Source organism: Argiope bruennichi, chromosome 11 (genome assembly GCF_947563725.1).
Source record: "Argiope bruennichi chromosome 11, qqArgBrue1.1, whole genome shotgun sequence".
Lineage (NCBI taxonomy): Eukaryota > Metazoa > Arthropoda > Arachnida > Araneae > Araneidae > Argiope > Argiope bruennichi.
The window spans coordinates 6,642,077-6,669,153 of NC_079161.1; the positions used below are offsets into that span (position 1 = coordinate 6,642,077).

A 27,077-nucleotide genomic window follows, 5' to 3' on the forward strand; every position below is an offset into this window, starting at 1 on the left:
TATTTCAAATGGGGGAGATTCCAAGCTGTGGTGGTAGGCAGAAACTTATATATATATATATATTCAGTTTTCTTTTCTTCAGTGTAAAAAAAGATCATCCTACATTACTTCTTTTTAAATTTAATAATTCCAGCGACTTATAAAGAATTTTATTAAAAACTGAAATGAATCGAAGCCACGGAAAAACGATTTTCTGATTAAGATAATGTGAGAAAAACTGATTATAATTGATTATAGCTAAGATTCTACACCAGTGATGGACAGACGTTTCCAGGGTAAAGGCTACTTCTAATTTGTCAAGGTTTTGCAGTGGCGTAGGTGTGGTGAGATAAAAGAAAGGTCTACCATATTTATTATAACTTAATAAATACGGAATATGTATTTACCTACATAACGACAAACATTTTGATAATAACAAGATTCAAAAATAATAATAATAGCTACAAACATAATAATATCAAATGATGCATTTAATATCAAACAATTCAAAAGACTAGAAAATAAATCATTTTCATGTAACTTTAGTTCCCGTCGTTATAGTTAGTAGAAGATTTCGGTTGCATACTGTCCGCCAGTCTCGACTCTCTCGGGATATAATTACTTACTTCCAATCTTCCACTGCATTCTAAGTGGTCGTCTGTGAGACAGGAACGACTTTTTGTCTTAATAATTCACACAGGTATATAGAGCCAAAGAGCGATATTAAATGATATGCAACTTTTTTAAATTAGGATACTTTACTTCGTCTCATTAGATTCCAAAAGTTATTCTTAGGTTCTGATGTATGTGCTTTTAAATTGTGTCATTTTGAAGAAGAAAAACTTCGTTCTCTTTAAGAGATAAAGAGCATACATAATTTATATTTTCAATTATTTCTTCCACATCAGTATTGCTAGATTGATAACACATGAATGCAACTACTGTTTCTAGTCTAGTAAATTCTTGAAAACGTCCCTCAAATTCGGAGTGAAGTTGTATTATTTTATCCTAATATTTCTTTTTGTTTAATTTACCTGCTGTTTTAAACAATTCGTCAGAAATATTTTTTGAAATTTTTCGTCGGTGATTCATAAGTGTGTTTCTTTTAGTAAGCGCGTCTTAGGTCTTAGTAAAGGCGGTCACCCCAAAATGTCTTGGTGGTCCACCGGTAAATCGCGATCGACTTAATGTTCATATTTGTTCTATACGGATGACCATTAAGCCGCGTTCTAACGACCAATGCGTCTGCAGACATGGCACACTTTTCCCCCTTGCTCCTCTCTTGTGGTTTTCCGGGGTTCTTTGATGTCCAGTTTATTGACAATTTGTCAGTAAACTAGACAGACATCAAAGAACCCAAGAAAACCACAATAGAGGGGCAAGGGGGGAAAGTGTGCCATGTCTGCTGACGCACAGGTCGTTGGAACACGGCTTTAACGTGTGCTACGCTGAATAGAAATTGATTCCAGTGAATCTTTTAAAGTGAATCATGTGGGGTGAATGCATTGTTCTTTCATGTTGCAGGTGGGCCTGATGAAGGAGAAGTACGACCACCGCCTCCTCCTGAAGCACCTGCCCTCCGACTTCCGCCAGTTCCTGGACCATATCTACTCCTTGGACTACCATATCCGTCCGGACTACGCCATGTTGTCCAACCTGTTCGAGCGCTGCATGAAACGCAGGGGCATCAAGGAGAGCGACCCCTTCGACTGGGAGAAGCACTACACCGACAACTCCGCCACCACCACTGTCACCACCTCGCCGGCCGTCATCTCCAAGCCTCCGCTCGCAGGGTGAGTCCCTCCCCAGAGCTCTCAGGAGATGAGAGTGAACTGCCCTCATCAGAGCTGAACTTCCCTACAGATATTTTTTTTAAAAAGACAAAAGTTGCTGAAATTCCGCGTATCCATCAAAGTTATGGTCAAAAATATTGCATCTGGTAATTGCCGCATCAAAGCAGATCTCCTCACTCGAAAAAGAGGGGGAAAGCATCTTCTTTTTACGATTCCTGCTTTCGAGGGTATCGAATTAAAAAAAATGAGAATGTGTTAAAGAAGCTGTACTTGAAAGGTGAAAAACTTTATCTGAAATAATAATATTATTCTTTCTGAACTTTAGAAGCTATTACTTGTTTACGATTGTTTTAAAAATTAAAATATTTTCTGCGAAAAAGTTTAAAAAATATTGAACGCTACAAGTTAGAGAAACAAACAAAAAAATTGTTTTTTTGTGAAGTCAAAAAATTTTTTTATAAGCAAACAAAATAATTCTTTTATTAGTACTGCACAAATTGAATGATATGAATCGTTAAACCACTCGTGTTTACACTCACCAATGAATAAAGAATGTCTAATGCTAAGAGACAAGAAAGGGCTTAGTACTTACTTTTAGGCTTAATGTATATTTCACATTAAAACTTGTAACTCGAAAAAAAAAACTGCTATTAAAGAAGAATAAATAGTCTTAATTACTCACATCCTAATCAAGTGTGATACGGTACTTCGTTTTAGTAATCCAGACACGATGGCATAGAATTTTCATGCAAAAAATGCTCAAAAATCTTCACAATCACAAACAAACGTACACTAGGCACGATGGACAGCAGTTGGCCAAAGCTGAAGACAGTCCATCGCTTACCCAAAAAAGGTAATGGCAGAAAGGGTGACTGTCCCGGGCCCATAAAACTTTTATTGTTCTTTTCGTTCTCGGAGGCCCCGACTAAGTTCGGTCCAGCAGTGCGAATTCAGCATACTTGCAAGCAATGCGCAAAAGAATATTTAGAGCAATACCTTTGTTGCGCAGGTTCAATTCTCCCAAATGGTACCAGTCGCATATTTTATAAAGATCTGAGTTTTGAAAAAATAATTCTTAGGTTTCAAAAAAATAATTCTCGGACTTCAAATAAGATTATTTTTAAGTGAACCGGTTGTGATATCTTCGTTTTATCAATGCAGTTTACTTAAAAAGTGTGTGTAGTAGAAATATATTTCTCTGGACACTTTTTATCTTCCGTAAGTAGTAAAAAATACGCTATGCTGAATTCGTGTGGCATTTACGGAAAATCCAGTATATCTCCGAAAGAATTCCTGAAAATTTATTAGATATTAAAGGGTTTCACCTCCTGCTCGTCAATCCCCCAAGAATCGCGTTGTGATTCCTTTTAGAATCGCTATTTGATCCTACCTTGCTTCGAACGCTCGCTATGTACTAATGCATTTTTAGTAGAAATAAAAATCATAAATATTTTCTTTACTAAAACATTAATTCTTCATCAATTACTAAAAACAAAATCTTCAATTTCTAAAATTAAAATTTTCTGGCAGTAGAGAGATATATATGTAAATATTAGAAACAAAAATATATCAAATTCTAAGATTTTTAAAAGTAAAAATTATTTACATTTAAACGATAATTAATCAATTAAAACTTCCCAGTGCGCATAATTGACTGTTTCTCTACCTGGACCGACAACAGACCCTGAATCAAAAGATTTAATTTTCGTAAAGCCCACATGGAAGCATCCCTGACTAAAACAGGATTTTGCAGCATCAAACAAATTTTTGCAAGAATTTGCTTCTGCGTCTTGCTTATTGTAAGTCAAACGAATTGGAATTGCTTTCGTTTTAAATTGAATTTCATATTACTTTTCAATATAATAAGTAGTATTCGAGGTTTAAAATAGGTCTCGCCTTTTTAGGATCCTCTAGAACGTCTTAATCCAATTACAACTAAGCGAGTTCTGTTATATTTTTTTGGAGTCAAATGGCGCAATAACATTATAATATAACCTATCTTTAAATTCAGTTCATATGGTGGCATCCCTGTTGGTGTCAAAGAATTGAGAAATTTTATTGGAAGTGTTAGCCTGCCTTCAGAATCATCATTAACAATGTCAACAATAACTTCATGAATAAATGTTTCCTCAAACAAACGTGGTAATACCTATTATTAATATTAATAAAAGCATCATTACTAATAGTTAAAATAGCTCGATCTTTTAACTCCTGAGGCAGAGCCATGCTTACATCCAAATCTTAATATAAATGTTTCACTGAAATCAATGATCTTGAATCCTTCAAAACAACCGATAAAACTTGCCAAACAAAACAACTTTAACGCTAAATGGCAAAGAACAATTAATAAGATCTTCAAAAAGTATGTTAATTGCAATAAAAGCATGAATATATGCTATGGGATCTTCAATCCAAATTATTAATTTTGTATTACGCATTAACTTGTATATTTGACTTCGGATTGCAAGTTTTTGCACTTAAGAAGGTATTTTAAAAACCGATTGAATACTCTCCTACTTTTAAATCAAATGCCAGTTGAAACCACAAGAGTTACATAATGTCCTTTGCTTCTTATTGTGTGCAACGAAGTATTGTAAATGAAGGATTTTCTCTGTTTCTGCAGGATTATTCAAAAAATAATCCCAATGCCTCTTTCTTGTTATCATAAATAACTTTTAATATGACATTAAAAACTAATTTCTGATCTTCATTAACTTTTTCTGCCCTAATTTGCGGTTTTTGTTGTTCTTCTAATGTATCAAAATATAGCAAGTTTTAAAAAAAGCACCTGGCAAGTAAATTGTAGGTATTTTCATTTTTCTAGACTTAAATTATAATGTTTAAGATGCTTATCAATTTATACAAGTGTGTATTGAGGTGCATTATCTTCAGAATACAGTCGAGCAAATTCTTCACAAAGAACATCTCTAAACCAAAGTTCTGGAATTCCATCAAATTTTTTCAAATCATCCTCTACAAACAGCTTTTTTAAACAGTCTACAATGACAACTTTTTTAAAACAGCTTTTTAAATTATCAGCTTGGACAACCCTTAATTTCATTAAAAGTAAATAATATCTGTCAGAATTTCACGCATTTTTCGAATCACCTCCTCGTTGCCACTTTTGCCATTCCATTGCAATTTTATTAAAAGTATAATGAAGAGGAATATCTGAACAGATATATAATTATGAACATCTTGATCAATTTTTTTTAGTTCAGACCAAGCAATAAGCGTCGTTTGTCGTGTAACAGACCTTGCAACCAGAAGAGGGCCTGTATAAAATGGCGACCAGAATGGCGCTACAAAAGGGCTATTTTAAAATGGATCTCTTCATTTACAACTTCTGTCAGATGACTAGGCACCTACCAGCCTCTCCTTAGAGAAGGGAGGACATTTGATTATCTACTTCAGATTCAACGCGCATCAGATTCACATGCACATGGGATCATTGGGATCCAGTTCGAATTCAAAACGCGAACACTCTCCCAAAATTGAAGTCTCACCACCAGGCCACTGCAAACCGAATATCTCTTTCTGCCAACCATTGCCCATTATTTTCTTATCTGAATGGGAATCAATATCATACATGGTATAATGATGTAATAAAACTATCAACATGTTGAGTAGAGTTCCGCATAGATTAAGCCCAGCAGCATCTTAAGTTGATGATATAGAAAAAGTTGCAGAGTTTACCATTGTTTGATGGCTCTTTTTTGATGAACTAAAACCAATGAAATGATCTAAAAGTTAAAGTATTATATTAAATAACGTATTAGACAACCCCCTGCATATTAAATAACATATAATTAATGTATAAAAAACGCGGCCATGCTTTATAAAATTAGAGAATGATCTTCAATGCATAGATAAGAGAATGCAAAGGACAATGCATGAAATGCTCCTGAAGTTCAAGAATGTTGTTCCTTCTGCTTTCTATATGCAGGGTCATTCAAAACTTATCATTCAAATTTTGTGGGGAGGTAGGGAATACGTCAGGAAATAGATTTCACACAGGGAAGTATGTCTGGAAATGTCCGCATGAGTATGTAGAGGGCGCTGTTTGTACCCAACCAGTTTACAGTTCGTACGACCGCTCTCGCTGTCATCAGTATGCGAGCTGACTTTCTAGTGACAAGATGAAGTCCTTTCATACAGAAGAGCTAGCGGATATGCATCTCACATATGGAGCAGCTGGCGAATGCGGCCGCGAAGCTAGGCAAGTTTATAAAGACCGATACTGTAACAGAAGAATGCCGCAGCACCAAATGTTTGGACGTATGCATCGTAATCTGTGCGAACGCGGTTCACTGCTGGTTACAGGGAGAAGACGACTGACGCGGGCTGTCAACATCGCAGAACAAGTCCTACTTACAGCCCATCAAAGATAATCGGAATATAGCACACGAGCTATTACTGAGCAGCTTGGGGTCTCTCAGTCAGCAGTGTGGTGGATACTGCACGAGAAATGCAACAGCGCTGTGAATTCTGTGTTCGTGTAAATGGTCCCAATTTTGAACACCTTCTGTGCCCCTGTATTTTACCTCTTTGGAATAAAACACACATTTCCTTGCCACTTAACTGTTCTTTTTTCTTGTGTTCATTTCACTTGCCCATTTTGTCCCTGCGGTTGACGTTTGCCGACATACTGTCCTACGTGAAATCGTTTTCCTGACGTATTCCCTACTTCAATGCGAAATTTGAACGATAAGTTTTGAATCAAACTGTAAAGATGTTATTTATAATGTGTGCTCAGTAGGAATAAATTTTAAATTTACAAAAAAAAAAAAAAAAAAAAAAAAATATTAGTCTACTAGAAAAATCACCAGCTTTCAGTTATTGTATTCACGGGTGTTAAGGTGGATGGAGGTCGTTTCTACTGGATGATTGCGATACTTTCTGATTCTTAACTTCATAAGACGAGAGAAGGAAAATGTCCGCCCCTCTTGCGGGAAAACATTTTTTTTTCATTTATATCTATTCTTCTATATTATTTCTGTGTAATAAATATCTAATATCTGCATTACTGATCCCTCTTTTCTCCTCTAAGGACGGTCCCTCCCGGCACACACGGAACGGACAATATGCTGGATGACAACATCATGGCGAGCTACGAGGACCACGGCGAGAACGAGACCGGGGTGAAGCGCGAGACCTCTAAGGAGAACCTGACCAAGGGCCTTTCCCTCGAGGGACGGCCGGACAACGCTCACCCGAGGCCCCTCATCGAGAACAACAACAACAACTATTACGCCAACAACAACGCGCTCAAGCAGGAGGAGGTCGCTGACAAGCTGGAGGTGAGCAATCGAGCCCATGAATGCGCTCACGGGACTCCTCTTCTGTTAAAAAATTCCGCGGAATGACTCAGAATCTTCAAATGTCAATCTCTATATCTTTATATGCAGTTTAGATGGAAGGGTTAATAGAGCAGACTCAGGAAATATTTTCTCATATTTATCCCTTTGTATATGATAGCGTTTCATTTTCATTTAACTTCTTAGCAAAAAATATAAATCTTATGCAAAATATTATTTTTATATTTTAAATATTTTTATTCAGATAAAGTTCATTATTTTATATAAAACTAGCAGTACCCGCATAGCGTTTCCCTTGGCATAATATCCAAGAGTAAAAATTAGCTTTAAACTTTAGTCTAGCCTCCACCCGATATGACATATTCATGTCACGCAACATCAAACAAATATAAAAATATATTTAGAAATCATCAAAAATAACTACAAAACAATTTTTTTGTATCAGTTGTTCCACACTTGTTTATCAACACTGAAATAATAAAATGCAGCATGCTTCATAATATTTCTTTGTAATCTATATAGGCTGGGCAATCACTTCGTTGCTCATGAGATTCATTCTGTCTCTGTCATTCAATTGCAGTGCAATTTATATAGTGACGGTCATTTCGCTCAACAGAAGACTCCCTCTAGTTTGGACATTCCTTCTCTGATATTCGCTAAACGAACGTTTCTTTCCCCTAAATTTTCATTATCGCGCAACAAACGAAGCGTTTTGGCATTTAACGTGTTCCAGCCAAGGTTATATTTCCTTTTTTTGGGCATAATGAGTTTCGAATCGCTGTTTAAAATCATAAACAAACAAATGTATTGCCTATGAATACCACAACCCTTGCTCTTTGCGCATGCGCAGTTTGAGGTTTTCGCACATGCGCGGGTAAGTGCAAAGCACCGATACTGGTGTTTTACTCATGCGCGAATCGTTATAAGAAAATAATTAAAATCGCAATTATAAAACTCCTTTTTTTATTTTAATATAACTTCAATATTAAAATACTTAAACGACATCAATACTACTTCAATCATATACTAAAACCTTCCCCAATAAATGCCCTACAAAATGGTACGAATATCTCCAATATCAGTTAAGTATTTCTCGAGTTTTTCTGGTTTAAACATACAGACACTTTCAGAAGACTTCATTTTATGCTATGTATAGATTATACAATCAAAAATATCGGGACATTTCCAGATTTACACATTTTTATTAATCTGTCATTCCAAAAATTATGAAATATATTTTTAAACAATTTACATTCTGATTGTATCGTTTGCTGGGAATATTTTAATTCCATTGTTTATTTTATTTTAAATGCCTCTTAATTTCCACTTATTGGTTTCGGTTTTCATCCTAATGTGATAACATTGCTGCTAACCAAAATGAATGCTATTTTATGTTATTATGGTTTTTTTATTTCACTGACATAACACATGCAGTGCTATGCGTTAATGTAATTAAATACCAATTAATTACATTAGTAATAAACATTTAATTACATTACATTAGTAATAAGCATTTAATTTTCCGTGTAAAAGAAGGGAAACTCCTGTATATTTATTTATCTGATTTAGTTAATAGTCCCAATTGTGTTTGTAGTAATTTCTGTGTAATGCCGAAAAATGTGCCTGCTTTTGTTCAGAATTTTCATTTTTCTGTTTAACTGGATCCTGATAAAAACCATTTGAGGTTATCAGAATAAATATAGAAAAAAATTCAACTTCAAAGTATAAAGCGTCTTCTGGGTTTCAGGCAGTCGCGTGAACAGTGTTCTTTTTCATAAAAATTATGACAAAGTATTTGATTCGAATCCACTGTGGTGAGTTTAAATAGAATCTGTCTTTTTAGCGTGACAGGTTGAAAAGAAAATAAACCAGTGTTACCCTTCCATTTCTTAATTCAAAGTATTCATTCGATTTTTTTTTTTCAACTAATGCAGTTAGCGATTTCAATAACGTGTAATGTAACATCTTTTAACTTTATTTGATTTCATCCGAAATTATTAACTGTTTTTAGATCTTCCGTTGTCTCTCTTTTCATTTCGTATATCCAACTATGTGTACCCCATCCAATTTTTCCATCTTTTAACAATAGCATTATCAGTTCCTTTACTGTGCTTATTGAATAACATAATTGAATATTTACTTCAAACACTCTTAACAACGTCTACTGTGCACTGAATAAAAACTGAACTTGAAGTTGTGAGGTTGAGGATATTTTATCAAACTTGGAACCACTTGAAATTCATTCATGTGGAACATTCTTGACCTACCAAATCAGGAAGATCAATTACGTCCTTTCTTATAAGCAGATTAGAGCCTTGATATGTGTCATCAGAAACAACATACATTTTCAAACTTTTAAAGGCTAACTTGTCGTAACTGATATTCGCTGTACAAATTTCAGACGATTCTGTTCACGAATATAAGTTCTAATCCTACTTTTGAATTATTATGAAATCTTTAAAAAATCATAAACAAACTTTATTCGAAATGAAGCGGGTAATGAAACGCAGCTTAGATTGTGAAACCCCAAATGGAGTGCATCATGCATGGGAAATGTGAGAGGTGCATCATGGTCATGTGACACTTGCATATTTTAGGTCTTAAGTTTTGGCTCTCCTTGCGACACTCCGTCCACTTTCAATGGATCCCAATCCACGTCGGACTGCATGATAAGGAGCCAGCTAATGAGCACCCAGGTAGCACAGCCTGCAGTATTGTGCGATATTATATATGAAGTAATATTCTAAAAGATTGCGAATATAGATCCATGTCATACAAAATGTTACAATATTTGTGTGGTACTAGGGTACTGCTTCTCCTGAAACCATGCATAGGAACGAAATTCCCACTTAATCGCCTCAATTTTTTTTAAAAAATGGAAATAAATAAGCTTTGGAAAACTCCACCCAATCATGTACGACACTTTGTTAGAGGCTTATCAAGAGCAAACGTACCAAAAAACAACATACAACTATTGATAAATACAACAGTACGCTTACTTTCCATTAGAATACTTTGATGTAAAGCTGACCAGGAAACCCCCCCTCCCCCATTTTTTGTGGGGGTTTAATGCACACAATCCCACATTTTTTATTGCTTGAGTTTTTAATGAAGACGATACTTTAAAGGATTTCATTTTATTCATCGGATTTCATTATTTAGATTTATGAAGATGATTAAAGTAAAGCTACACCATCTTGTATAAATAATTTAAAAAAAAAACACTTAACTTTACCTTAGATGTGTCGATATAAAGAGTGTGTAGAAATCGCTGAATAATATTCGGATTCAAATTAAAATATAATTAGAAAAATAATTAAAATATAATTTGAAAAATCAATAAGGAACTTCAGGTGTGCGCTTGCACTGTTCTGGACCCTCCCTCGCCAGAGGGTAGTATAAGAAAGCCAGGACTGGCGCCATAGCATCTTAACTTTCAATTTATTGTTGCGAAATTGTTATTTCAAAAATATTGAAGTTTTCCGACGAATTATAGTGTTTCTTTTATAGAAAATGGAGATCGAGGACGAGGACGAAGGCAAGGAGCACGTGAATGGTGCCGAACCCCTAGAAGATGTCGCCAACCTTCAAGGCACGCCGGACACAGATCGCGCCAAGGAGTTCGCCAAGCTCTGCATCAGTGACCACCCGTTCAAGGAAGAATCAGGCGTGGGCAGTAGAGGCACAAGTCCACGACCCCGAGAGGGAGATGGGGGCAGCAGTCGAGAGGTATCCTACCGGCATCCGGGAGGCGGTGATGGGGGTAAACAACCCCTCTCTGTCCTCTCCACTACCGACTCGAAGTTGCTTCGGGAGCCTCGCGAACACCGCCACCGACGCTACCATTCCGGATACAAGTCCCGTTACTCCCGAGATATCTCCATTACGCAGATGGCGCTGGCGGAGGACGACAATATATCTGCCCTGCAACAGGTGAGTGAGTTGGAAGAATTCACTTACGCGATAAAAAGTTTGATGATGTTCTCCACTCTATTTTGCTTGTAGAATTCCACATAGACATGAGTGTGGCATGGAAGTTTGGAGGCAGGAGTGCTGACTGTGATCCCAGAATAGTTCATGCGTTGTTTCGAATGGGACGTAAATATATTAAATCAAACAGATGGCCATATCAGGCCTCGTGTAACGTCATCTACTTGACTGTAACGTTTTTCAAATGTGACTTTTTACTACAGTCGTGATAATCAGAGCAAAATGCGTGCACTGTTCGCACCTCGTATTTTGGTATCCTTTATGAGTAATATATTTTGTGATTTAAAAAACACTATTAAATAAAGGAGAAATTTTAACGAAAATGTAATTAATATCATTAAAAGGTTAATTTTTGAGCTTTAATGCAAAGCAACTTTCATAAGATAATTGTTTGGGAAAATATGAATATCTGCTTTCGTAGGCAATTACCATCTGACTGCGGTTAAATCTATTTTTACCCTCTATTAAGCTTTCAGTTTATAGCCTATTTTTTTAAAATTTGTTTATCTTTTTTGTTCTGACTGAAGGGACTTTTTGATTTGGCGAATATTCTCCAGATCATTTCCTGTAATATTTTGCACCTCCATCAATTACCTAAGAGAAGCGTTGTATTCATTACAACTGCGTTCAAATAAGCAGTTTGAAATTCCTACGATTGTTTGTTTACATTTGACTGTTGCCATTTGACAGAATAGAATAAGAGCGATTTCTATGCCATGTACTACTTATATATTGTTACGAATCTGTTATGTTGCTTCCCTGCACAGTTACTTCAATCACTGAAAAGACCGTTTTACGATTAACTCTATCGGATACTAATGGGATGCCGGATGAGACAACAGGGCTTGGCGGCAAACTTGGTAACAAAATGGATGATATTGGAATCCTCGGGAATTTTGGCGATGGATCAAATAGGAACTAAAATATGCTTGATAGTTTCAGAATCTTCTCTGTCCTGCTTCGGGAACTATAAAAGGCCGGTAGTCCAAGCCGAAGACAGTCATGTATAGAGTCGTCGAGACGTTTAGAGTCGCATAGCGAGTCAATGGCGAATAGTTGGATCAGTCCAACGAAGTGCAGGTGTTGAGTGGAGCTCAAGCGATTGCTGAATTAAGTTGTGTATCGAATCCTGGAATTTATTATAGAAGCAGCATGGAGTCGTCTGTGGAGTAGCCAGTCTTGTAGTAGTGAGTCGGCAGTTGGATACAGCTAAAGCGAGGAGACAGTGGTGAATAGCAGGCGTTTGGAGAAATCGTAGGAGAGTAGTATTGAGATTCCCTCCTCCTGCTAAATTCTGTCTGGCAACTTTGTGTGTTGTGATTGTTATTACCTACCGATTACTACTTGTGTGCTGCTGTGTGTTGCTTATGTACATCTCGGCTGTGCATTTATATGGCACTATTTTGTACGGAACTTGTGAGAACATAATACCTTTATTAGAAGGTATGCGAAAAATTATAGAGGAAATCACCTCCTCTAGTTATTCTTTAATTTATAATTCACTTGCATTTTCCCATCGCAATTTTCCAAACAGTTGAACATAAATTTCGACCGTGTTATTAAACATTATCAAAACAACGACGGGAAAAAAACGAATTTACTGAGCGTGCTTTCATAATTATTTGCGAAAAGGTATAATAAACATGAATATGACATTTATAAAGATACATCCCTATGTTTAAATATCTGAATAATCAGTTGTTTCAGGAAATTCAAGAGGCATCATTATTGATCATTTACATAACTGAGCGTGCTTTCATAATTATTTGCGAAAAGGTATAATAAACATGAATATGACATTTATAAAGATACATCCCTATGTTTAAATATCTGAATAATCAGTTGTTTCAGGAAATTCAAGAGGCATCATTATTGATCATTTACATAATGATGCCTCTTGAATGATAATAAATGACCGATATAAATAATTTCGTAATTCTGTTTTGGTTCATTATAAAGTTCTGTATTTATCACTTCTTCTTACTTCATTTATCTATCGAATTTTGCCCTTAGAATGCCTTCATAATGTATCATTTAAAAATACCTTTTCAGGGATAACAAATTTTATTCTGCATTGTTAAAGATGAAGGCATGAAAAGGAAATAAATTTAGGAGTTTTATTAATTCATTAATTAATTTAATTACAATTTTCTTACTGAAACTATTGAAATTATGGCACCAAGAGGTACTTCAATCATATCATTCCATCTCAATCACATTAACTGTAATTTGGGATTCTTTATTATTCAAACCTAGCTGGGATTCGATAATAAAAGCATTTCTTTTAGTGCAATAATTTAAATTGTTGTGAAAATTTTATTGTATTTCTTCTTTTACTAATCCAGATGTTCAATTTTTTGCAGGTAACAAAGGGCGGTGCAGCAGCGGTAACGTTGGCTTCCAAATGGCAGGTGTCTTTCGATGACAGTGAAGAAACCGATAATGAAGTGGAAGCCAAAGACAACCTCACTTCCCCCGAGCACCGACCCCTCATCGCTCAAGATTCCCCATCCAAATTATCGCACGCTGGGCCCACCTTCTGGTCCAATTCTGGAGGCACTCCCAAGTCGGGATCCAATCACGCTGCCCAGATGCAGCTCTTGACTCTTGCCCTCAGGGAGCGCGAACGCATGAAGCGCATGGAAAAGCAAACCGGCATGCACCAGATGAGCTCCGCAGAAATGGAACTCCAGAGGTACATGGCAAGCCTCAACAAGGCTTTTAGCGATGTTGAAGAAAAGTGGCGAAAGAGCGGAGTTCTCGGTCGCGCCTATCCTAAGGATCTTTTGATTAGTGCCAGGACATGGAGTTGTCCGAACCTGTCTCCAGGAGTCCAGGCTCTCCCTCTGAAGTATAGCGCTTCAGATACCAACCTGCAGGAGCTTCAAAGAAACGACGACAGTAGAGTGCAGGAGAAGAGAAACGTGCCTTCAAGACGGCATTCGGCGGACATTCAAGTGAGCTCGAACGTCGTCGGCGAGTTCAAACGATGGTCGATGGGTTCAACTTTCGAAAAGATTACCAAAAAGTTACCAAAGAAGGAAGAGAGCCATGTCAAGTCGAGCGAGGAGGCCCATAACGAAGGCATCAAGTCAGCCCCCATCCCAGCGAGCGTGAAACCAAAGGGTATCCTCCGAAAATCGGGTTCGGATCAGCCTCTCGTGCAGACAACACATCGACACGAGCCCAACGAGAAGGTTTTCAGCAACAAGTTGATTGTTACTACCATCGAATGGGAATCCAATGACAAAGTGGGTAATGTTGTCAAGCATGAAGTGGAGAGTCCGACCCTAGAGAGGCAGTCTCCTGCCACCCCCTTAGCCGACATTGCGCGACTTCACCTCGAAGAGCCCTCTGTCTATTTCGATGCACCTCAACCCAACGAGGAGGATTCGGACGATGCCAGGCGAAACGGGGGTGCAGATGACGAAGAGTTCGACACTCCACCCAAGGACGACCATCACTCGGCCAGTCCGAACATATCAGAGACCCGCTACGACGACGCGCTCCAGTACAGGAAGAGGTCCCCGACGCCCCCGAACAGATCGGGCATCATGTACTCCTCTGGGATGCGCCGGAAACTGAAGGACGTTGACTTCCACGTCGCCGAGGCGGTCATCGAGGAGGACAAGGAGGGCGGCTCGGCGTCCGATTGTCAGTCGCCTAGACGACAAGACTCGGTGACACAGACGCGTCCGCCAACCGAGCCACCCTTCTCGCGATCGGGCAACAATAGTGAGGACTTTGTCCGGTCGACAATTCCTGTCCACATGATGGACACCTGTCGCGAACCCACTCCAGAAACAGACTCTGATAGTTGGAGGGTTCCCAAGACGGGCTCGGAGGAGAGCATACGACCTCCCTACATGCTCAAGCCTTACAACAGGAGGCGTCCACGATCCATGATTGAAGGGAATCCGCGATTATCCTACCCAAGGGATGGCCCCAATGGGAAATATGCTACGGATTTCGGCGCGAAGCCATACCGTTCTGGTGAAAAGTCGCCAAGAACGTCTACTCCTATGTTTCCGGCGCGATGTGGTGTTAAACAGAAGACTCCACCGCCAGCTTCCGAGTTGGCGAATGACGGTGGTGTGCAGAGCTCCCGAAGTGCATCTAGTTCCCGGGAAGAATCTGACTATGTAGAAGCCAATAACAAGATGCCTCTCACGCAGAAACGTAGTGACTTTTTCACTAGGAGCATCAGTTGGGACGCCAAGTTTAGGAAGGAGAGATCTCCGAACTCAAGGAAGGCCGCCGAAGACAAGTACGTCAGGGCAGACATGAACGACTGGAGGGGAAGGTACTCGAGGAGACGCCAGCGGGCTGTGCTGTCCGGCAACAGCGAATCCCGAATTCCGAGGCCGAAGGGGCGGCTGAAGTCTGCGGAGTCGGACGAACCAGTGGCGAATGACGTGCAGCAGCAGTCCGAACAGAGATGCGCCCGTTCGTCCGGCGAAGTGAAGTCCCCGGTGTCTTCGTCCCTGCCTACCCTCCAGAACGAGAGAGTGCTGCAAACGGAGGTGCATAGAAACTGCAAGAGCGAGGTACTCATACCCAGGTTCAAGCCTGAGGGCGGCTCTTCCTATAGCTTGCAACCCAGGTAAGAAGCTTTCTATTTCCCTCGTCGGTACTCCTCATTACAAGTGGTAGGTATCCTTTGGGATAAACCCGTAAACGCCTTGTTCACGGGTTCATCTCAAAGGGTACCTACCACTTGTGACAACGATAACGAATCATTTTAGTCGGATTTGATGTGGTGGGGAATATGTTATATGAAGAGCAAAAATGAAGATGAGTCATCCTAATTAAAGAGGATGATATTTTTACTTCCTTAATATTGGAGATATCCACAGTTGAAAAGTTAAAGCTCCTTAATATAAAAGTTAATTCAAATCCTTTGAATTATTGACATGTCACAAACTATTTTCTCAAAATTTTTCGATAATTGCATTTTGAGCCTTTGTTACTGTGAGCTGAAGTTGTGAACTAAAAAATGATTTTCGATACCGAATTTCGATTGCTTATTAATTTATGTACATGACATCTTTTTAGAAAACTGAGCGGGAAAGTAAAAAAAAAAAAAATTCTTATATCTCCGGGCAAAAGGAATCTACTATCGCTTTCTATTTGCACGAATAAAAGAGATTTAAAAGCTAGATTTTTTTTTTCTTTATCTTTCTTCTTTTTTTGCCACCCCCTGCTTTCTTTATACAATCTTTACAACAAATTTTACAGATATCTGTCAGATTTTCAGTAAAATCTGTTTAGAGGAAGCCCAGCTATTTGAATATAATTTAACACGATAATTACAAAACGAAGAGAACTAAAAAGATAAAATTCTTTACACAGAATTAACAATTTAATAGTCTAGACACCTATCAAATTTTGAACCAAATCCAACAAGGAATTGACCGTACGTTGATCTGTGCTTTTAGAGGCATATAAACACAATAAAGAAACAGTGACTTAAATATATCAAATCTTGTATGTGATTTTGAGACTACCAGTATAGTTTTGTGTCAAATATTCGTTTCTGTCTGTTGCGAAAGATGCGTCTAAAATACAAATTCGATTTTCGGATGCTATTAACCGCATGCCAGGTATCGAATCACCAAATAACTCACCAAGGATTACATGATAGATTCAGTAAAAATGCTAAATTCAAGCCAAAGTAAATATTTCGTGACTATTGTGCGTCAGTGCTATGGAAGACGTTCTCTGAGATAATACTTTTATTAGAGTGGGGAGACCATTATTGTAATGAAATAACCTTATGAAACTTAATAAATCTCCTATCCGATTAGCAATCGTTTCTCTCTGAAACTCTAAATCCCCTAAACACAAATTATATCATTGTCGTAAAGTGCTTTAGACACTCTCATCAAGCAGCGAATTTTTTAAAAAAATGGTTAAACAACGTATTTTATTCGTCGTATAAATTAAGGTCGGGATCAGCTAAATAAGGAATAAATTTTAAAAGTAAAGGAAATGTTTCAATATTTAAATAAAAATTAACAATATTTATATTTTAAAAAATTATATTCATATTAAGGATATACTTGAATTGTGTTGTTTATTCTTCTGAAACTCCTGTGAACTACCAGTAGGAGTAATTTCCTCAAAACTTTCTCGCATTCTTTCTCAAAAACTGTTATGCCAAAAAAAGCTTTGTATACCATTGATGTACAATCTTTACGAAATATTAACTTAGGCGCGGATTTGGCTGAATCTATCGTATCATTTTTGGCGAGTTATTTGGCGATTCATCCCTGACATGCGTTAATAGTATCCAAAAATCGAACTCATGTTTTCTATATGTTTTCCTTAACTGATTGAATCAAAACTTTGGCACTAAGCTGCACTTGTAGTCACAAAATCCCGTACCAAATGTGATATATTTAAATCATTGCTCTTTTGAATGATCTCGTTTATATGTTTCTGAAAGTACAGACCGACAGACAGTCAACCCGTATTTGGATTTGACTCCTAATTTGATGGTATCTGTCTACATTATAGATGTTAAATCTGTGTGCCGAATTTTATCTGGTTCTCTTCGTTTTGTAATTATTGTGTTACGTTATATTCGAACAGCTGGACAGATGGATTTCCTCTGAACAAATTTTACTCAAAATTTGATAGAAATCAACAAATTTGGTGTAAAGATCGTATACCAAATTTCAAACGTCTAATCTCAAGCGTTTTTGAATTATCTTTGTCACAGACAGACGGACGGATGGACGGACAAACAATTTTTTAAAGATGCATTTTTCCAACTCAGGGAGATCTAAAACATGGAGATTCGTCAAAATCTGGAGCACTCTGAAACATCCAGACACTTTCATATTTTGCTTTATCTGCAGTTGCTTCAATTACTTTAATGAAATGCATTTCTGAAGTGCAGTATTGCCGCAGTGACTGTATGAGGAAGGCTACTCGCTAAATTTTGGAATGGTTCTATCAAAACTGCACATCTTTCTTGTAAAAGAAAAGAAAAAGAAAAAAAAACAGGCGATATCTATCACTAATGTGGTGTAGCTAGAATTCGACTTTCCGATTCATGTCATATTGGACTCAAAAACGAATTTTGAGCAGGCCAATCTGATTTCTCAACATCTGTCAGCAAATCAACTCAGCATAATACCGGATTTACACTCGCCAGTTATAAGAGGCCAGTAGCAGCGCATGCGTAGAAAGGGACTGATTTATGTTCGCCACAATTTCATAAGATAGATTCAGGCATGGCTATGAATTGCCGTTTTGGTGTCCCTGAATTTTTCTTTTTCACTGTGTATCGTATTAAAATGGTGGATATTTACACAAAAAAACATGGTAAAATAAAATAAAACTCAGCATACCTAAATTTGTGAAGCTATAGAAAAGAAATGGCAAATAAAATGGGGGGGGGGTTCACAACCTCGCATCATAAAGAACAAAGAGCAAAAACTGACGGAATTAATCTATAAGTGATCAATTTTTTTTATGGCAAAAAAAACGCCAGATTCTACAAACGCATGTGCAGTAAAAAAAAACAAAAAAACAATACAGCGGCATATTGTTGTCTAGTCGAGACAAGTACTTGCCATCGACCGAACAGCATTTTTAAAATCTTTCTACGCATGCGCTTGCCATCTGGTCGTCTTATAATTGGCCGAGTGTAAAGCCGACATTACTCGTGCTTTGTGGATAAGAACCCAGTTTAATGTGACTTGCTTCCTGTGGAAGAAACAACAATCTATTTGGATATTTTAGATAATCATCTGCTACCCATAATTTAGACATCGAATTGGAAAGGATCCATTCTCGTCTGTTTGGATGTTGCAAATGGTTTGGTTCTCCCATTTGGGATGAATCAAAACATCGAATTTGAACTAGACGACAACGCTTCACGTTCATAACTAAACTTTTTTTTTTTTTTCCGCCAGAATTGCATACTATTTTTGTAATAAAAAAACTAGTGGATAGCCTTCCTCATATAATCATTGACACTGAAGATGGCCGGATTTTCAAAATAGTAATTAAAACAATTGTAGGTTAAGCAATACATAGTTACTGACATGCTGCTAATTATGTATCTACATCGATTTGGATAATGTTTCACTATATAGTGGTCGCCATTTATTGTTATGATTCGCTTCATATTATCAAAAACTTCTAGCCTCCCAAACTGACTTACTCAATTGACGCAAAAAAAAAAAAAAAAAAAAAAAAATCATTTTTTGTGATCACAGCATTAATTTGTTAACAGTTTTGAAACAGAGAATAGACCGAATCTTCATTTCAACCAGCGGTAACAAAAGACGTTCTTGGAATTTTTCTCTCCACTTCAAAGAAAGCACCTGAGTGTCTTTTTTCCTCTTTATCATCACACACCATGCCAAGAATTTCGGTATAGAGGGTCTTTCTCTACCTCTCTTTTGAAAGTCGTCTGCTCAACGAACAAGGATGGGTTTCATATTCTTTTATATTGGTTACAATGTTTTATAGGAACGGCCACATTGTTTTTTGAACAGATTTCTAGCAAAACCTAGCATAAACCATTTTTGCTTGTGATTCAATTATAAACGGAAAATGAATAGGAAAACTAAAGTTGATTTGTTTATTAAAAGTACTTATACTTCCTCGGATATTAATAGTATTTACTTTGGATTTCAATATAATATTTTGCTACGACATTGTCACGAATCTTGTAAGTTTCGTGTAATTTGATTGTAAATCTTGCATGTTACAAGCAAAAAATATGCAGGACAATTTGGGATTTTTTTTAAAAAAAACCCACCTATGCTTCTCCAAATATGGGTACTATTTTTATGAAAACGCACATAAGCGTTGTTCTCTTACGGAAGTTGTAAATTTTTATCAATTTTCTGAGAAGCGTGATGAGCTCAAATTATTTTCATCCATTTTCTAATTCGCCCATAGGGCTGCGGTGGAACGGTGGTAAGGTCTCGGCTTCGAAACCGGAGGGTTTCAAGTTCGAGACCTGATTCCACCGAAGAACCATCGTGTAAGCCTTTCTGGTGCACGTTCAATCCTTCGAACCAAACGTCCTCCCGCTTGTATGGCGTGGAAATTTAGAGAAGGGGCTTCCAGCTCAAGTGTCATTCTCTGACCATGGTTCAAAATGATGAGGTTCCCCCCAAAATAGCTCTAGTGTTGCTTTAAATACGAGACGTTAATATAACTAAACTAATGCCCCCATAATTAATTTTTTACTCCAAAATATGAATCCAAGTATACTTTTTACATGCTGAAAGCTCAAAGGCGATTCCTCTTGTGCGTCTGGAAAAATTCAAGAATATTTATATTTGGAAGTGTCTTTTGATGATAATGCTTTGTCATTTGAAATGCTTTTGATCATATATATAATTTTGGATAAGTTCACCAGTCCATTGGAGAGAAGTATTAAAAGACTATTTTGGATGAATGATATTTTGAACATACTAGAACTGAAAGTAGTTTTACGATTTATTTCATGTAGACATAGACTTCCCTCCAAAATTGAAAATGAATAAAAGAGAACTCTTTGACTATTTTTATATAATATGCACAGCTCAAATTAAATTACTTTTATAATAGAGAAACAGTTTTAATTAGCTGAGAAGTCTCCTCTTCATTTGGGTACATCTGATTGGTAAAAGTCGTTTATTTGGACCTTTATTATAATTTTTAAGCATTGAATACTTGAAATTTAAGCCACTGATTTGTGAAGTAGGCAGTTTATATGCAAGTGGTATAAAATTTTTCAAAAAATATTGTGTTGTGGCAGTTAATATATAAGTGTTTTGTTTAAATATTTTAGCAAATGATAATAGATTTTATGCTGTTTTAAAGTGAGAAGAATAGTATGTTAATATATTTTCAGAGGATAAACTAGTTGCTACAATTTACTGTAATATAATGTTTTATTATTATTTTTATTATTATTCTCTCTTCCATAATTATAAAAGTTGTTCAGATTGGACCACAAACTACTGCCTCCGATTAGCATAACTCAGAAAATTGTTGTACTAGTACTCTCAATAAATTAGACTGAAACAAACCAAAGAATTTATATATTAAAATATATCAAAAGTCATCAAATATCAGTTCATAAAAAAAGAAAGGTTACATGGTTTTGAACCATATGTGAAAAAATACTACAGCAGATAAAACTTTATATTTGAGTTCACACATTGTATGCTGGAGTGAATTTGAGAATCAAAAAATACTTTTGCTTTGACTGTGTTTTGAAAAATGGGTGGTCCAATTTGAGAAACTGTTTTTGAATTGAACTGATAACTCCATTTTATTCTGCAATTTCTTTCTTTATTTATTTTTTTTAAACTTTGAAACCATTTCTTAAAAAGTTAATTACATTTGTTTTTAAAATAAATAAATAAAACAATAAATAATTCTATTTTTTAAAAGTTATTTTTCCATCTCAAAAAAAAAAAAAAAAAAATAATCTGCAGATGGTTTAAAACACCCCCCTTCCCTTCTGATGTGTGCATTGATATGTGAATGTTAACTTTTGTCTGATTCCGAAAGTTTATTATTCCAACATCATGATTTCAGAGAGATTTGCTCCACGTTTCAGGAGAAGGCGCTACCGCCCCCTCACCCCGAAGGATTTGCCCATGACGGGCAGTGAGTCATCATGAGCTCCTGTGATGCACGGACACTTGCAAAAAAAAGAAAAAAAAAACTGTATTTGCTTTTTCAAGAAAAAGGATTTTTGTGGACAGAAATTTTTTGCAAGATCTAGTCACTCCGTAGGCAGTTTAGGACAGAAACAAATGACTTATAAGAGATACTCTAATAATAAATAAATAACATAACTTCCAAAAAAAGAAAAAAAAAGTGGTCTGCTTTGTTTTCGTCGGGGGAAAAAAAACTTGTAAAAGGAAACCTCTCCGATTTCAAATTCTCTACATATAAGCACTCGTCTCCCATAAGAAATATATCTCTTGGAGAATTTTTTTTCCTTCCAAAACACAAAATCCCGCAAATGCTTATGCTGCTGGCATCTTGTGAAGCTTCTTATTCTATTATTTTTTTCAAAAGAATATTTAGTTCCCTTTTTGGACAAACGAGTCAAGAACTGTTGCTAAGGCGATTCATTGGAATTTCATCTCTGTGATCAGTACGTGTGTTCAACAGTGAAAAAAAAAAAAGCATTTCATTTTTAGTATTATTCTGTTAAGGAGACCCCAGCCACTACCAAGCTTGAATGTCGGCACTACTTAGATTGTTACGAAGAAGTGAAATGCTGCAGGTAAGATTTGGCAGGTTTCTATGAGGGGGTTACACTAATGGAACAGTATCTCATTTTCTGTACAATGAACAGGCATTTTTGGTGGATTTGTAATCCAGTAAAAGTATCAAATACAGTAGACTGGTACTATAACAGCCATTCACTTGATAGAAATTAATGCATTAAATAATTAAAACTTTCTACTTTCACATCCAACAAGATGTTCTTTCAGAAAGGACATGGTGTATGTTCATTTGTAATCATAATAACTCATTAATTAGTGATCACAAATGACTATATAAAATTTTCCGTGAAAAATATACCTACTTTACTTAAAAATTTTTGCTATGATTTAAATTTTAAAATGAAGGAAGTATTAATTATTTTTATTTAAAAAGACAAATAGCTTTATTCTTTTTTCTCTATATATAGGCGTAAATATTGAATTTTGTTAATTTTTTTTCTTTAAACAGCTTAAACTATTAATACCCAAATTAATATAAAGCATAAATTATGTTCACAATTATCTTAATCATGAAGTTTTAAGTTAAAGATTTCGTTCCCAAATTTTAATGGTTACTATTGAGTCAGTCAGTGAATCGACAAGTTTTTTACATTAGTAGTTACTTAACCAAACAGATAAACTCATTTAGAATTAAAAAATAATTTTATAAAATATTATTTGTATTTAAAACATTGGAAAAGCATACCGATTCAATTTGGCTTAGGCTTTCAAACTTTAATGGATTGTTATAGCATAAGTCTACTGTATTCTCTGTCTGTGGGTGTGTTAACAGAAATAGTTTTATATGATTATTCGATAAAAGTCAAAGCTTTTTTAAATGTTCTAGTAAAAATGAAATTAGCAAACGGGTATTCTAGTCATACTTTTACTTGCAAAGATATTTTCTATCATATTTCTGCTTGCATTTGAAATACCTTAATATCTACTTGCTTTTTGTACAAACATATATCAGTATATATACAGTATTCCAAATTCAAAAACTACCTGTATTTGAACATACTGATTTGTTAAAAGCATGCTTTTCAAAAATAGAGAAATGTTTGTTTGGAACATCATTTTTAAGTCTGAAGACAATCAGATAATGCTGTTTATTGCTTTGAAATTTAAATAGTGAAAAGAACTTTAGCTGCTTATAGTGATATAGAAAAAAAAAATCAGCAAGATCTTTTAAAAATTGGATTAAAATTATAAAATCTGATAAATATTGCTGATTGAACATGGATAATTTTTCTGGTTTGTTTATTTTTGGTAATTCTTAATTTCCTTTGTATCAGTTTTATTTCTGGTGAAATACTTTGCATGGATTTTTAGCATGCAGTTTAATACCTTAATTGTCATGGGGCAACAATGACAGGCAGACCTATTTAAATAACATTGTAAGAAATTCAGCATGGCAGTCAATGTGTTAAAGATATAATGATCATGTAGTCATTTTTTAATTATTATTGTTATAACTGAATACCTTGAAAGTGTCAAATCTTATTATTATTTTTTGAAGCTTTGGATGTTTATTGAAAATACTAACCTATGTTATGGAATGGTTGACTTAACTACTTTGATATCATTTTTTCGAGTCGCAACTATTATTTGTATTTTTGAGTTTGTATCCAATCTATTGCCCTTAAAAAAATTACTTAAAGAAACTAATAAAAAAAAGTAAGTATTTGAACATGATATTTGAAACAGTAAAAAAATATTGTGATTTAACATTAACAAAATTTAGTGATATTTAAATTGGAGAGTTACTAAAACTGCAAGTTTAACTAATTGTAAATAAGTCAGAAAACTTTTCCATATTATCTGATGCTAAAATGAACAATTCACTCTTTTCACTAAAAAGTAAATCTATCTTCTGTCGATTAAGTTAACAAAAAAAAAGGAAATTGCTATCATACTAAAAGAATTCTATCAATATAGAAATGTGAAAATAAAGATGCAATTCCTCTTCCTTAAAAAAATGATGTAACTGATTGTGTATGCATATGGTATAAATTATTGAGATACATTAAATATATTTTGTGAAATTTTGATATATACAACTCTTTAGTGTATTATTCACATTTTGCATGCTGGTGCTTCACCCCCCCCCCTTCCCCTGAAAAAATTGTTACCTGAAAATAGGCACAGTGCTTTGACAGATGATTTAAGTTCCTAATTGCTAATTCTTTCTTTTGATGTAAATATTAAATATTGAATGGAGAGTTCATGTATGAAAAGCAATATAAATTTGTTAATGAAAGGTTAATTTCTATGCATTAATGAGTGACATATATTTCATTTGCAAAATACCTATTTTATACATTACTAACTACAAATATTAATGCAAATAAATTGACTTGTGTAATTTATAATGTGTTTTTACATGATTGGCCATAGAATATAAGTTGATATAATAATGAATATATATTTTATTAATACAATAATATAGTACTAGTGGCATGGGAGTTTTAATTTAATAATTGATTTTCCAAATTTGTATTATGTCTATCACTTGAAATTGTTTAAATTCTTTTTTAAATGAGAAGCAAAGAACACTAAGATTTAGAATGAAAATAATTTGATGAATCTTGCCATGTATTTTGAATAAATAGGTGCTAATAAATAATGCACAAACTATTGACAACAGTAAAAAATATATCAGCATTTAAATTATACATAAAAATGCGTTCAGTTTATAGTTGAATAATTTGGCCCAAAAACATCATATATGGATCTTCTAAAAAAGGATATAAAATAGAAATAACTGTATTTAATAAAAATAAGTTTAAATTTTAAAAAATGAATAGATCATTTTTTGTTCATCATTTTGTTTATCAGTTATTGTAATAAAAATAGTAATAAAGCCTAATAATTGTAAATTAAAAAGTAATTTCAAATCTTAAATGCAAAATTACACATTATTAAACAAAAATAAGTAATACCAAATTTTGTTTCCGTATTTTTTCAGCTATTATAAAATACTTTCTTATATTGATTATAAACTTATAAAGAATATGAATAAAATATGTAAAAAAAATGAATCAATAATATATTAAAAACAGAAAATGAGAATTTGTATATAAAAAAAAGTTTTTTGTTCCTCTGACAATAAAGAAAATATTCCTAATCCAAGAATAAATAATTTCTTAAAATACAATTATATAATGATGAGTTCAGCATCATATATATATATATATATATATATATATATATATATATATATACACAATATCAAATAAAAATAAGTTTTAGCAATATCCCAAATTAGTGCAACATATATTTGATAGATTTACTTCTGCTTAAATAATTTTTACATAATGATATTTTTTTATATTTTTCAAAAAATCATTCAACTGTCAATATAAATTTCTAAATGATTCTTTCAAACAAAATAAGGATTTTTATTTATTTGTCTTCTTTACACTTAGAAACAAAATAACTATAATCAATTGCAATATTCTAGATTTGTACTTAAATAAACTGCATTATCATCTTCCTTCTAATTTTCAAGTTGTGTGTTTCGCTTTGTCTGTCTTTTTTGTTCTGTTTGAATGGGATTCCAATGCAGCTGTTAGAATGTGAATTGTGCTCTAGTATATTATTACAAGATGAATTAGGCCAAGTCATTGTAAAGTTTCTGTAAAAATATTTATTGTCAATTATACTTGTGCATAAAGATGTGATAGTCTGTTTTATAAAAATATTGGAATTATATGTGTATTGATTTCTTCTTTCACATATCCATTCATTTACATTCTAAGGTTGGAAGACCTGAAACAGAAAACTAAAAACCAAAAAGAAACTACTCTTAACAAGGATTTAATGTTATTATTATTATTATTTGTTATAATATAAATTCTTTAAAAGACCGTAGGAAGTGCCCTTCTACCAAATCAATCAGGAAAAGCTATATATTCCCCCATTTCTTATTAGACCCGAGACTAAATATCTAAAAAACAGAATTTATTAGATAGATAAGGGAGATAAAAGAACAGCAACACCAAAAATATACCTTTTCTTGTGGTTACTCTGCATTATAACTATAAAATCTGAAAAATGCATTGAAAGGTGTGTAAAATTTTAAAATTATATTTTTTTACCTTTTTATCTTTGTAAGCTCTAATAGACTTTTAGCCTGTTACATTTGAAATGTATAGTTAAAAAATTCGAAAATTTAATTACTTATTGATTTGGAGAAACAGTATTTTTATTTCCACCTTAAATAAGGTCCCATAGTTGGAGGTGGGAATGAAGGAATCAATTAAAAGTTTTCAGTTCCTTTCCCCAGTTGACATGTATGACATCTGCTGGCTAGATCTTGCAGAAATGCTGAGTTAGACATTATGTGCAATAACAAATTTAATTCATATTTTTTAAGTAAAACATCAGGGAACAGGCAATCATTAAAAAAAAAAATTGGTACTGGAAATGAGAATTTTACTATGCCAACATAGATGAATCTTCAAAATCTGTCAATAAACCATCTCTGATTCAAAATGGCTCTTAAAAGGATAAAAATAATTGAAAAATTAAAAAAAAAAATTACTCTATGCAATTTTAAATAATGTCTGCTATAAAACTTGTAATTCTATAATCAATTGGAGAAAGCTTGTAAATGGCTATTTCTATTATAAGAATACTATTCTCTGATTTTCTTAAATTTTACATTAAAATGGAATTCAATTTACTCACATAAAATTATAGATAATAAGACAAAAACTGGTAAAATGGAAACCAATCTGAAAATGTTGCATTTT

At 34.6% G+C, this 27,077-nt stretch overlaps 1 protein-coding gene across 3 annotated transcripts in view; it reads left to right on the forward strand.

Annotated features, from left to right (window-relative positions):
• Positions 1-25,284, forward strand: part of LOC129956480 (uncharacterized) — a 161,070-nt gene extending 135,786 nt beyond the window's left edge. Inside the window, exons 7-11 of one of the 3 annotated variants that reach the window (XM_056068382.1) lie at positions 1,504-1,772; positions 6,823-7,072; positions 10,601-11,023; positions 13,444-15,683; positions 21,638-25,284. In XM_056068382.1, the coding sequence (XP_055924357.1) occupies positions 1,504-1,772; positions 6,823-7,072; positions 10,601-11,023; positions 13,444-15,683; positions 21,638-21,713 (3,258 nt within the window). In that variant the 3' untranslated portion in view covers positions 21,714-25,284. The remainder of the gene's footprint in view (positions 1-1,503; positions 1,773-6,822; positions 7,073-10,600; positions 11,024-13,443; positions 15,684-21,637) is intronic. The other 2 variants (XM_056068383.1, XM_056068385.1) reach the window with 2 other exon arrangements.
• The last annotated feature ends 1,793 nt before the right edge of the window (positions 25,285-27,077 follow it).